At 38.7% G+C, this 13720-nt stretch overlaps 1 protein-coding gene across 1 annotated transcript in view; it reads right to left on the bottom strand.

Moving 5' to 3' along the window:
• COL19A1 (collagen type XIX alpha 1 chain) overlaps nt 1-13720 on the bottom strand; it is a 398183-nt gene that overhangs the window by 166661 nt on the left and 217802 nt on the right. Inside the window, exon 14 of the mRNA XM_036768309.1 lies at nt 2395-2448. Coding sequence (XP_036624204.1) covers nt 2395-2448 — 54 coding nt within the window. The remainder of the gene's footprint in view (nt 1-2394; nt 2449-13720) is intronic.

The following is a 13720-nucleotide window of genomic DNA, read 5'->3' on the forward strand; positions in this document are numbered from 1 at the left end:
GCAGCACGGTAGGGTGCAAAGACCTAGACCTGGAAGTCTTGAAGTTCAAATACCAACTTCACCATTTATCAATCACGTGATCTTGGGCAAGTCACTAGGATTCAGAACCTCATTCTCCTCTTCTGTAAAACAGGGATAATGTAGTTACACTACCTACCATACCAGGCTTTTGGAAGGAAAGCATTTTGTTTACCTTAAAGCCCTATGAAAGTCTGAGTTCTATTAGGGAGCTAATTGCTTCACATTCTTTCTCAAAACCATCCTTGCCCACACTCTCTAAGAATGTAAAGACAAAAACGGTAAGAAATGAGTTCATTCCATTTTTTAACAGGGTTCTTGTCTATAGTTAATCAATTCAGGCCATGATAGAGACACTCTAGTAAAAGCAAAAGACATAAAATGTTAGTTTGTAGAAGTAGTTTAAGCAGACATATTTATCCAAGAGGCAGAAAAAATAAAACACTGAATTAGCTGACAGCCAGTATAGCCAAGTTTTTCCTCTAGCTTCTTATCAAAATTTAACCTCTGATTCAAATAATCTTTTCCTTCTTATATGGATTTTTTCCTGTTTACTATAATCCAGAAAATTGGGTATCATTACATTAAAAAAATTATAAGACAGATAACCAATTTTTCTTGCAAATGCTGTGCATTTCAAGGTTTAATGAACATAGTGCATCAGAACTGTGCCTGGGTTTACCTTCTGAATCACATATATCAAATAAAACAATGCCAATCTTTCATTCTCTGACCTCTCACTGCCCAATCGTATATATATGCTTGTCTCTAAAACCACTAGCATTCAAAACTATAAATCCTTTCATATAGTTATGCATTTCTTAATCTTTTTAATTCTTCAGTAAACTCATTTGATCTATAGTCCAGTACTCATTCCATAACGAGGGTTTAATCCTTTACGCTACTCAGACAGTTGGCAAGCTCAATCACAAAGGCCTTCATCATTCGAATTCCTCCTCTGAGACAATCATTATCCTGTCTTAAACACAACCTCAGACATTTGGTAAACTATGTGAAGGTCTAATCTGCCCTGTTAGCATGCATCAGCTTCTCTCCTTTAAACCACAAGACAATAATTGGAAATTCCAATTCATGTTCCTCATCTTGCCAAAAAAATTTGCAATAAAAGCCAACAATGCAGAGTCTCTGAAAGACTGCATCCCAGGATGCTCAATCCATTCTTTTCGGGCTAATTGCCACAGTCGAATCAATAAAGTGGCAATCCGCTTGGATGGCCAGAGTGGCAGAAATAAATGGATCAGCTGTGACTTATCCTGTTCACTTAGTGCATTTGCACAAAATCTAAGTGGCCCTTTGGGTAGTAAGCTTAGTGGCCTATTCAGTGTATTAGAATGAGTGGCTGGGCTGGAAGTCAGACCTGGGCTTCAATCCCATTTCTGTTACTGTATGTTACACTGGTCACAACCTCTCCGTACCTCAGTTTCCTAATCCATAAACTTCAAGAGAGAAAACATTTAAGTGCTTAAAGAACATAGTAGGTGTTATATAAATGCTTATTCCTTTTCCTTCCTCTTCAGTGACATTATCTATGTGATCCCTTTCAGATCTGAAGTTTTAGGCAGTCAGTAGTCTCTCTGTGGTCTATTCAATTCAACAAATATTTCCAAATGCCCACTAAACACTAGGGAAACAAGCAAAAAGAGATATAATGGTCCCTGCTTTGAGGAAGCTTATAGTTTATCAGAATGTCTTAAAGACCCCTGAGGAAAAAATGTCACCAGGGAAATGAATGATGGGAACAGAGGATAGGCTGGTCACATGGCAAGGGCTAGGGATGACAGCCAGACAGATAGAGGGTTCCAGTGGTTCTCTGGTTGTCAGAAGAGAGTGAGGAAGGACTCCACTACAGTGAGTGGACTTCCTGTGTGAAATTTATGAGACAACATAGACAAGAGTCACACAGAATGGACAATGTCTTTATCACAGGGGAGTAATTTAAAACAGTGGGAAAATCATAATCCAACAGGGACAGAGCTAGGGTTTATCTCTTTGGAATCTTGAAATCGTCATCTCTGGGCAGGCAGCATACTTTTGACATCCAGGATGCTTTGGAGTGCAGGAGGTGCAGGTTCTGCTCTCCCCTCCCCCCAAATCATCACTCCCCACACAGTCTAAGTGGAACAGCTGAGCAGTTGCATTAGGGGTGGGACTCAGGGGCATTAGCCACTTGGGTCTGAATCCAACACTTCTGAAGAGGAAGGGGGAAGTATTCTCTGGGATTACTGGGTACATATGTATGTGTCTGGAGTGTTGAAGTTAAGGGTAGATAAAAATTATATCAAACACCATAAACAAAGATTTTTTAAAAAGTCATAGCCACTACTGAGAAAAAAGTCCCCTTCCCTATTTACTTACAGGAGGTCCTGGTGGTCCTGGTTTTCCAGGGGGGCCTGTTTTGCCTCGCCTTCCCTTTAAACAAAAAAGAGAAATGGAAATCACAAATGTTATGGTTCTGGTTTGTTTAAGATAAGAGCATTTTTCAAACAGGTTTGGTGACAGCAAAAGTTAACCAAGATCAAAATCTTTGTAAATCCACACAACTCTATATCACCGATTATACCATCCATTAGTTCTAAATGCCACAGGCTGGTTCTTCATAATGATGCTACACAGTATCTTTGCATCATATTAATTTTCATTGGCAGCCTCCATCCTCCCTGCTGCTGCTTAAAAGTATCTGAAAGATGACCTAATAATAAATTCCATTGCATCTGATAGTGCTATCATTTGGAACTCAACAGTGACTGTGTTAATCATCCTAACCCATTAAACATTGACAGTGGCATATTGTATATTAACCAACTTTTTTTTTAAAAAAACTCAGACTACTTTTCAGCTATTTAATTTGTGAACTGAAATGTCTGTTCTTTGCCTGTTTGTCCTTTTATTTTATTTTTTAAAATTTATTTTATTTTCAATTTACAGAACAAAGCAAGCATTCTTATAACACAGAACAATAAAAACAATGATTACATATGAAACTGTGAATCTACCATGTACAATTTGCTATTCCATCCAAATATACGACAAAGTTATCATGTAAATGTATTTTTTTCTCCCCTTTCTAAAGTTATCTGTCAACTGATTTGGTTCCCACGACCAGGAAGTCATGGAATTTCAAAGTTGAAAGGAACCTTGTGGGCTATGGGCCATTCTATAGCTCCAAAGAAGCCCTTGTTGTTGTTGTTGTGTTTGTCCTTTGTTCAAGGAAGAAGACCATGACATCAGGGAAATGAGGACATGACTTGCAGTTGACTTTGATTTGAGTGAGGGAGGGCTGTGCAAGGTCACCAGCCTCACTGTCTCCTCCAGAGCCATCTGGGTCCAGTGGCCTGATAATCACCACGATGACTGGAGATGGCCCAGGATGCCTTGGGAGACCCTGGCCCTTTCAGGCTAAGGTCTTTTCAGGTGCTCACTGTGAGTGAGGTAATGACCATTCAGTGAATAGGCCTCTTTAAGAAGTGAGTCAAGGGATGACCCCTTTAATTAAAAAAAAACAAAAAGAAAAAAAAAAGAAAAAAATCAAGTTGGGAGGGGAAGACCCTGAGGGTTGCTGTTCCAAAGAGAAACAAAGAAGCCCTACTGCAACAGATAACCTTCTTAAAAATTTCCAATGATGGGGAACTACTGCTTATGAAGGCTTATGTTCTACTTTGGGGTAGTTTTAATTGAAAGATTTTCCTTATGTCCTGCCCAAAATAGCCTCTTTTAAATTCCTAGCTATTGCTCCCAGTTCTGCCTTAATACTTCTTCCAGAAAACAGTCTTTTGAATATGTGAAGACAGCAGTCATGTCTCCCTATGTTTCCCAGTCTACACATGTCTAGATCCTTCACCAAATACTCATTTACCATGGATTGAAACCCTTCACCGCTCCACCTGCCCTTTGCTGGATTCTTTCCAGTTTACTAATGTCAATTCTGAAATGCAATGCCTGGAACTGAACACAATACCGCAGATGTGGTCTGACAAAAGCAAAGTACTACAGGACTACAATCTTATTCTCAGAAACTCTGCTTCTTCATGCAGCCCAAGATCTTCTTCTCTTTTTGGCTGCCATAAAACATGGTTGACTTGTTTTGATCTTGCCGTGCAATAAAACTACAAGATCTTCAGGCAAATGGCTTTCAGACCATGCCTGCTTCATCTCGCGCTTCATGAAGTAGATTTCTGGAACCCAAGCGTAAGACAAAAGTGCGAAAATTTTGCTCTAATAAATTTCAACATAGACAAAAATGTGAAAATTTTCCTCTAATAAATTTCATCTTAGACAAAAATGTGAAAAATTTCCTCCAATAAATTTCATCTTATTAGAGTCTAACCAGAGAAAAAGTCTATCTTTTTGAATAATTAAAGCAGATAGAGTGTTGGGCTTGGAGTCAGGAAAAGCAGAATTTAAATCCATCATCAGACACTTACAGTGTGAGCTTGGGCAGATCATTAACCTTTGTCTTCCTCAGTTTCCTTATCTGTATAGTGAGGATAATAATAGGACCTATGTCCCAGGATCATGAGGATCAGATGAGATGATATTTGTAGGGTGCTTGGAACAGTGCCTGGCATATAGTAGATGCTGTATGAATACTTACTCCTCACTAATCAAAACATGAACTGAATTTGACAGTACATATATCATCTCCTACTTGTGCAAAGAAGGTCAGGAGATCTTGCTACAGTTTAACAGTCACTACTAAGGAAAGGCATTCTATACTGCTGAGGAAAATGATGATATGAGGCTAAGACTTTGATAGAAGATTAGCTTTCTCATCATCTAGAGAGCTGGACCTAACAGCAAGAAAACCTGAGGTCAAGAAGTCTGACCTCAGATACTAATTATGTGTTTGACCTTGGGCAAGTCACTTAACCTCTGCTCATTTTTCTCTTCTCTAAAATGGAGTTAATAATAGCGCCTACATCCCAGGGTTGTTGTGAGCATAAAATGAGCTAATAAAAATAAAGTTCTATAGAAACCTTAAAGCATCATAAGAAATGCTAACTATTTTATTGTTATTCCTGGCTCGTGACTACAGTAATTATTTTATGTTGTTTCAATATGTAGAGGGAGAAGATTAGCTATGGTTTCATATGTTCTTCCTCATATAAATCTAGGCCTAGGAGCTATTCTGGTGGGCAGAGGATGTAAACAAGCATTAAGATAAGTACACATTTCAATATTAGGAATCCTTAAAACTAGACCCACAAATAAAATCCATTATGGTGTCTGAGGTTGCACATTTCCTAAAACTCAATATATTGGTGCTTTTTGTAAACAAAAAGCAATTAGTTCCCCGTGGGGCCTAATCAATGATAAAACTTTATTTAGCACAAAAGTACTACAATTTATTAATTCACAAGCCACAAAGAGAGGCTAAATCAATGACAGCTGAGGGTGTGATTTACGCATCCTGCAGAAAAGAAGACACTATGTGGGTTTGGTAAGTTCAAATCAAAGGTCCAACTTCTGTTTATCTTTCCTCCAAAGCAGGCATCTATACTGATTTGGGAGGAAAGGGGTAAAAATTAGGCAGCTCATTCATCTAATTTTACCACAGTTACCATTTTTAAAATTAATCGAATGTCAGAGGGACTGTGGTCCATGTTTCACAACTCACAGAAAAATAAAGCATTCACAAGTCAGCATCTGTACTACCAGGCATCCAAATTAAATGGTGCATATCACTGTGCTGGATTACACAATCACTTAAGTCTCTTTTACAAGTAGTGTGTAATGATGTGTGTGTGCATGTGTTTATGTGTGTCTTCTTACTCCTCTGACTCATCCTGCTCTCAGTGTCTTCAGTAATTTCCCAAGGCAAGATTCCTCTCCTCACGTTCCTCTTCCACTCTCACCATCCAGAAAAGATGGTGTAGAAGCCTCATGCTACTCTGAGGACAACTTCCTCCTCCCCTCTGCCTCCTGGGGCACACCTCTTCCTCTGAGAAAGGATGCTCGCCTGCTCCCCAACCAGGTGCAAACATTGTTAGTTATGACTGCATGTACTTATCTTCAAAAGTAAATTATTGTTCCTGGGCGTTTAAAGATTGTCATCAAAGTGGATTCAAATTATTGAAACAAGGCCCATTTTGTAGGATTTTTTTTGTTTTATTTGATGTGCTGTACATAATGTGAAAATGTTTATTTGATCTTTATGTGTGAAATTAGAGGCAGCCTCTGATTTATGAACAAGCTGTGTTCCCAAAGGTAATTTGTATGTTGGCTGTTTGACACTTGGATGCCTTTTCTCATAGAAACAGTGCTATTAGGAGTCCAGGACAGCCTCAAATCCTACTTAATCTATACTGTATCTGAAGGATAGGACTGCATTAACAGTATTCACTGTGAAGCAAACCACCACTTTAAATAGTGTTCCTAGGGGAAAATGTGTCCAAATTTCCAGTGTTGGCTGTAACAATCTCCTCCTGCAGCTTTCCAGGGGGGTTGGAGAATTTCCTGTCATTTTACACATAGGCAATAACTCTATGTGACCTTCCCTAGCTTCACACCTCTGGTGATATATCTCATGACTTCAGGCAGAGGTTCTATTGGTAGGGGGAGAAGAAAGTAGGGTGGAAGCAGGTGTTGAGGTAAGGTTGGGGATAGGGAAGAACTGTGAGGGGATGAGGCAATATGTTTCTCCACACCCTTTCTTTTTGTCACACCCTGTCTTTTCTATTGGTTCTAATGGTTTGCTACTTTTCTCGTAGAATCACTACTTTCTTTCAAAGCACAGCTCAAGAACCACTTCCTATATGAAGCTTTTCCTAAGCCCAGTCATTAGCCAACCACTAGGTATGAATGCACTTGCTCTCTCTCTCTCTCTCTCTCTCTCTCTCTCTCTCTGTCTCCCCTCTCTTCTCCTCTCCTCTCTCTGTCTTTCCCTCACACTCTCTGTTTCTATCTCTGTCTCTCTGTCTCTGTCTCCCTCCCTCTCTCCATCCTTCTCCTCACCTCGTCTGTCTCCTCTCTTCTTCTCTCTGTCTCTGTCTCTCCCTCACAGTCTGCTTCTATCTCTGTCTCTCTTTGCATTATATTTTGAATGACTTGTGTACATCTTGTATAGCTCTAATAGTATGACCAGGCTCTATAAAACCTGTAACACTCTGGCTTGAGTTACTGTCCTCTTTACATCCACTCTATGTTCCTGCCAGACTGCATTTGCTGCCCATGCATAACATTCCATTTCCTGTCTCTCTGCCTTTGCACAAGCTGTTTTCTATGCCAGGAATATGGTTCCTCCTCCACTCTGCATTATAAAATCCCTCATTTCTTTTCAATTTCAGCCCCAGTGCCACCTTCTATAGGAAAACTATCCTAATCATCCCTGTCTGCCCCCAGTTACCAGTTCCTCACTCAACCCCTCCCCCAAAAGTCTTTGTATCTACTTTGCATATATTTTCTATATCCTAGTATGTGTACCTATTAGAACTCCCCATACTATGTAAGGCAGGAGCTATTATTGACTGAGGGCAGGTTTCATTTTTATCCTAGTACCCCTGTTGCCTGATATAGTGTCTAGCACTAAACCGAATTGAATTCTCTTTGGAATATCAGCATTAGCTGCTTCTGGCCAGAATTTCTTTCCTTCCCTGCTATGTGGTGGAACAGAATGAAACCTCGCAGATGCATCCTTCCATCTTTGAAGTAAGAATGCAGACTGTGGGGAGTGTCCTATGGTTTTTTGTTTGTTTGTTTTTTAGTAAAAATGGGAAGCATGCGGTGGCTAAAAGGTTGCCTTCTATCTCTGCCTTTCTTCTATTATTTTTAAAAATATGTATTTTCCAAATACAGGTAAAAACAATTTTTAACATTTGTTTTTCAGACTTTTGAATTCCAAATTCTCTCCCTCCTTTCCTCAATCCTCTGCCCCCTCAGTTAGGAGGCAAGAAATTTGGTATTGGTTATACATGTGCCGTCATGTAAAACACATTTCCATATTAGTCATGTTGTGAAATAAAACACAGATGTTAAAAAATAACAAGAAAAATAAAGAAAGTAAAAAGTGTGCTTCCATTGCATTCAAATTCCATCAGTTCTTTATCTGGAAGAGGGCTGCATTTTTCATCTTAGGTCCTTTGGAATTGTCTTGTCTCATTGTATTGCTAAGAATAGGGAAGTCATTCACTGTTAATCATACAATATTGCTGCTACTGTGTACACTGTTCTCCTGGTTCTGCTCACTTTACTTTGCATCAGTTCATGTACGTCTTTCTAGGTTTTTCTGAAATCCTCCTGTTCATCATTTCTTATAGCATGAAAGTATTCCATCACAATCATATACCACAACTTGTTTATCCATTCACTAATTCATGGGCCTCCCCTAAATTTCCAATTCTTTGCCACCACAAAAGAACTATAAATATTTTCATACAAGTTGTTCCTTTTCCTTTTTTTCTAAAAGATCTCTTTGGGATATAGATCCAGTAGTTATATTGCTGAGTCAAAGGGTATGTCCAGTTTCATAGCCCCCTGGATGTAATGCCAAATTGCTCTCCAGAATGGTTGGATCCATTCACAATTACACCAACGGTGCTTTAGTGTCTGAATTTTCCCACATCCCCTCCAACATTTGTCATTTTCATTTCCTGTCATTTTAGCCAATCAGGTGTGAGGTGATACTTCAGAGTTTTTTTTTAATTTTGCATTTCCCTAATTAATAGTGATTTAGAGCATTTTTTCATATGCCTAATAGGTAGCTTTAATTTCTTTTTCTGAAAACTGTGTTCATATCCTTTGACCATTTATGAATTGGGGAATGACTTATATTTTTATAAATTTGACTCAATTCTCTATGTATTTGAGAAATGAGACCTTTATCATATATTTGCTATAATTTTTCAGCTATGATTACTATGTATTTCCTTCCATCCTATTTTCCTCTTGTTTATCCTTTTCTCACCCCTTTTAGCCTGCCCCTTCTCAAAATTATTTTGCTTCTAACCAATCTGCCAATCTCTCTCCCAATCTGCCCTTCCTTCTATCAGCTCCCTGCATCTCCTTCCCCTCCTACTTTCCTACTTTCCAGATTTCTATACCAACTGAGTGTGTATGTTATTCCCTCTTTGAGTACGTTCTGATGAGAATAGGGTTCAAATGCTCCCACCTATGTCAACCATCTTTTCATCTACTATAAAAGCTCTTTTGTGCCTCTTTTGTGGGAGGCAATTTACCCCGTTCTACCTCTCCTTTCCCTCTTCTTCCAGTGTATCCCTCTTTCTCACCCTTTCATTTTATTTTTAGCTAATCATCCTATCATTTCAACTCATACCTATGACTTCTGTCTATGTGTACTTCTGACTGCTCAAATAATGAGAAAGTCCTTAGGAGTTACAAGTTTCATCTTCCCATGTGAGAATGTAAACCGGTTAACAAGGTCCTGATGATTTCTCTTTCCTGTTTACCTTTTTATGCTTCTCTTGAGTCTTGTATTTGAAAATAAAATTGTCTGTTCATCTCTGGTCTTTTCATCAAGAATGCTTGAAAGTCTTCTGTCTCACTGAATATCCATTTTTTCCTCTAAAGGATTATACTTAGTTTTGCCTGGTAGATGGTTCTTGGTTGCAATCCTAACTCTTTTGTGCTCTGAAATATCATACTCTAAGCCCTCCACTCCTCTAATGTGGAAGCTGCTAAAATCTTTTGTTATCCTGACTGTGGCTCCATGATATTTGAATTATTTCTTTTTGGCTCCTTGCAACATTTTCTCCTTGACTTGGAAGCTCTGGAATTTGTCTATGATATTCCTGAAAGTTTTCATTTTGGGATCTCTTTTAGGAAGTGACTGTTGGGACTTCTGAATTTCTATTTTACCCTCTGGTTCCAGAATATCAGGGCAGTTTTCCTCGATAATTTCTTGAAAGATGATTCTTTTTTTGATCTTGGCTTTCAGGTAATCCAATAATTTTAAATAATCTTTCCTTGATCTGTTTTTCAAGTCAGTTGTTTTTCTAATGAGAGAGTCCACATTTTCTTCTATTTTGTCATTCTTTTGATTTTGTTTTATTGTTTCTTGATGTCTCATGGAATCATTAGTTTCCACTTGCTGAATTCTAATTGTTAAAGAATTATTTTCTTCATTGAACTTTTGTACCTCCTTTACTATTTGGCCAATTCTACTTTTTAATGAGTTCTTCTCTTTGGTGAATTTTTGTACTTCTTTTTCCATTTGGTCTATGTTGCTTTTTAGGGACTTCTCTTCAGTGGATGTTGTGCTTCTTTTAACATTTGGCCTATTCATTTTTTAAAGGGTTGTTTTCTTCAGTATTTTTTGCCCCCTTTACCAAGTTGTTGACTCTCTTTGCATTATTTTCTTGCATCACTGTCATTTATTTCCCCAATTTTTCCTCTGCCTCTCTTTATTTGATTTTTAAAATTATTTTTGAATGCTTCCAGGAATTCTCTTTGGGCTTGATACCAATTCACATTTTTGGAGGCTTTAGATGTAACAGTTTTGACTTTGTTGTCTTCTACTGAGTTTGTGTTTTGACTTTCCCTGTCACCATAGTGTCACCATAGTGACTTTCTATGGTCAGGTTCTTTTTTATTATTTGTTCATTTTTTTCCAGCCTATTTCTTGACTTTTAACTTCATGTTGAAGTTGAGCTTTACTTCCAGGGTGGAGAGGAGTTTTTTAATGCTGTTGTTTTCAGAGCTAGTTCCAGAGGTCTGTAAGCTTTCAGGTCTTACAAAATGGTATAATCTAAGGATAAATACAATCACTGCTCTTGTTTGTGAGTGACCACAAGCATTCTTTTCTGCCCTAGAACTGTGACTATAGTTGTGCTCCTACGTGGCCTTTGCTACTGTTCCTCTTTGCCTTGGTACTACAACCCGAACCACACATGGACAATGCAACAGAGTCCTGCACCTAGTATCAACAAAGGGTCCCCTGCAATCTCCTTTAGACCATTTGATTGATCCCCTTGCTGCCTGTGGACTGAGAGCTCTCAAAGCCACCATTTCTAGTTCAGACACCCCTGCTGCTGTCTTGCAGGAGCATGGCTTGCATTGGACTATGCTCTGCTCTCATTCCCAGTGAAACAGATTTTTCTTATGGACCTTCTAAATTGTCTTGAGGTGGAAAATTATTTCACCCCATCCTTTTGTTGGTTCTGAAGCTCCAGAATTTGTTTTGTGGCGTTATTTTAAAGTTGTTTATAAAGGAATTGGAGAAAAGTCAGGCAGGCCCCTGCCTTTACTCCACCATCTTGGCTCTTCCTCCCCCTTTTCCTCTCTTTTGAAAAAAATTGATTCTTCTAGGGAAAGGAAAGGAAAGGGTATAAATAGGAGGTAGAGGTTTGGAACTATAATGGACTATAGTGAGAGTCACCTATATATGAAAGGATCACCAAGATGCAGTGTGAGGGAAGAGCAATAGCCAATAAAAAAGAAAATTGGTGTTACAGCTAAAAATATTACACAATCTCAGACTTAAAGTACTTCTAAAGTTACCTACTCCATATGGTAGATAAACAATTACCTCCCTTACATTATACTTGGCAAGTAGTCTTTCAACCTTGGCTAGAGGACCTTTAGAAAGAGGGAATCCATGACTTTCTGAGGCAGCCTAGCCTAACTCATTCCTGTTTTATAAAAACATCTGTTTAAAAATTACTGGAGCTGGGAAAGCCACAATATTGATAGGGAAGTAAGGTTTGGTCTCCATGGCTCACTGATTCTGTTTCTGCAATGTCTCTACTAGGCATCCCTAGGTCTCTATTCTTACTGTCACTAGTAGAAGCCCTCATCATCATCCACCTAGACTTCAGTAATAGCCTCTCAACATATCTTTCTGCCTTTTCTTTCTTCTCCCTTCTGATTCATCCTACACACACACTCATACCTCTAAAGACATTGCTCCTTCAAAGCATCAATGACTTCCTAATGCCTACTGAATGAAGTTCAAATTCCTTTGCCTGGCAATTTCCTCTCCCCCCCCCCACTCCAATCTATCTTTTTAGTATTGTTTCATATCATTTTCTTTATCTTTACTTTTTTCTTTCTTTCCTTCCTTCATTTCACAATCTAGGTTAAGTTACTTGCCCAGGGTCATGCAGATAGTAACTTTCTGAGGCTAGATTTGAACTCAGGTCCTCCTGACTCCACGGCTTATGTTCTATCCACCATGCTACCTAGCTGCCCCACTTCTGCCATATGCATGCTCAAAGCTGGACTACTTTCTGTCCCCCAAATATGCCTTGCACTTTCCTCCATCAGTGTCCTATGTGATCTTTCATGAATCTGGAGGTAAGAGAGATATTGAAGTGATAGTCAACACAGTAAGCATTTATTAAGCATCAGCTAGATGCCAGCACTTTGCTAAGCACTAGCGATACAAAGAAAAGAAAAACAAACAAATGAAAGAAAAAAAAAACTTAAAGTCCTAGCTCTTAGAAAGTTCACAGTGTAATGAAGGAGACAACATGCAAACAACTTTATACAAACAAGAAATATACAGGATAAATTGGAGAAAATCTGAGAGAAAACACTAAGAAAAGGGAGACTAGGAAAGACTTCTTGTAGAATGTGGGACTTCAAATGAGACTTTAAGGAAGCTGAAATGAAGAGGGAGAGTTCTAGGCATGGGGGACAGCCAGGGAAAATTCCCCAAAGTGGAAGATGGAATATTGTGTTTGAGGTACAGCAAGCTAATGTCAACAAACCTCCAAGATCAAACCTTGCTGCCCATCACTACTCCTCCCCACAATCACCTGTTGATTTTCCGTTTATTCTCTAAAGCTTGATTCGAATGCCATCTCCTTCATAAAGCCTTACTGGATTCCACTGGCCAATTCCAATCTTGAACATCACAGAGCAATTTGATGTTCATCTTAAATGTACTAATCTTCATTTGAGAGAAAAGGTTGGAAAGAATTTAGAAATTAGCTAATCTAACTTTCTCATTTTGCAAATAAGGATGCTAAGGATCAGAAATTCACAATGAAATTCTCTCATTCCAAAGCCAACCTCTTTCTGCTACAATTATAGGGATTTATGTAAGCACAACCTTCTCCTACTAGACTGTCTGATATATGAGGGCAAGGACCATGTTTATCCAAATTCTCTAACAGACCCAGTACTGAGCATAGTGCTTGGCACACAGTAGGTACCTAAAAAGCATTTGTCAAATTGAATTGTTGAATCCTTCCCTTATTCTCTCTTTCTTGTTTCCCTTTGCTATTTTTGCCTCTGTAAACACCCTTGACTACCATGGGAACGAGGTGAGAAGTGGGGATGACTAGGGACTAGAGTTAGGCAAAGTGGAATATCTATGGCAGTGGTGTGGTCTGGAGTAGAGATGGAGAAAGGAGTTTGAAGAGAGAGAGGAAGAGAGAGAGAGAGAGAGAGAGAGAGAGAGAGAGAGAGAGAGAGAGAGAGAGAGAGAGATAGAGAGAGAGAGAGAGATGCCCTTTAAAAAGCTGGAAGGGAGGGGAAATTCCTATGTTCAATTTGCTGAGGCAGTCATTCCTGGGTAGCCATTTGTAGATAAGATGCATTATAAATCAGATTGGGAATTGCTTTTATCTCAGAATGGGGGAAAGTAAAACTTTTGCAGCATTTTGATGTGTTAATTAATCTATAACATGTTCATGGGAATTAAAATATTGGATATATATATATATATATACATACTACATACATGTATACATGTGCAATCCCAGGTAAGTACTGGGAACCTTAG

Source organism: Trichosurus vulpecula, chromosome 7 (assembly GCF_011100635.1).
Source record: "Trichosurus vulpecula isolate mTriVul1 chromosome 7, mTriVul1.pri, whole genome shotgun sequence".
Classification (NCBI taxonomy): Eukaryota; Metazoa; Chordata; class Mammalia; order Diprotodontia; family Phalangeridae; genus Trichosurus; species Trichosurus vulpecula.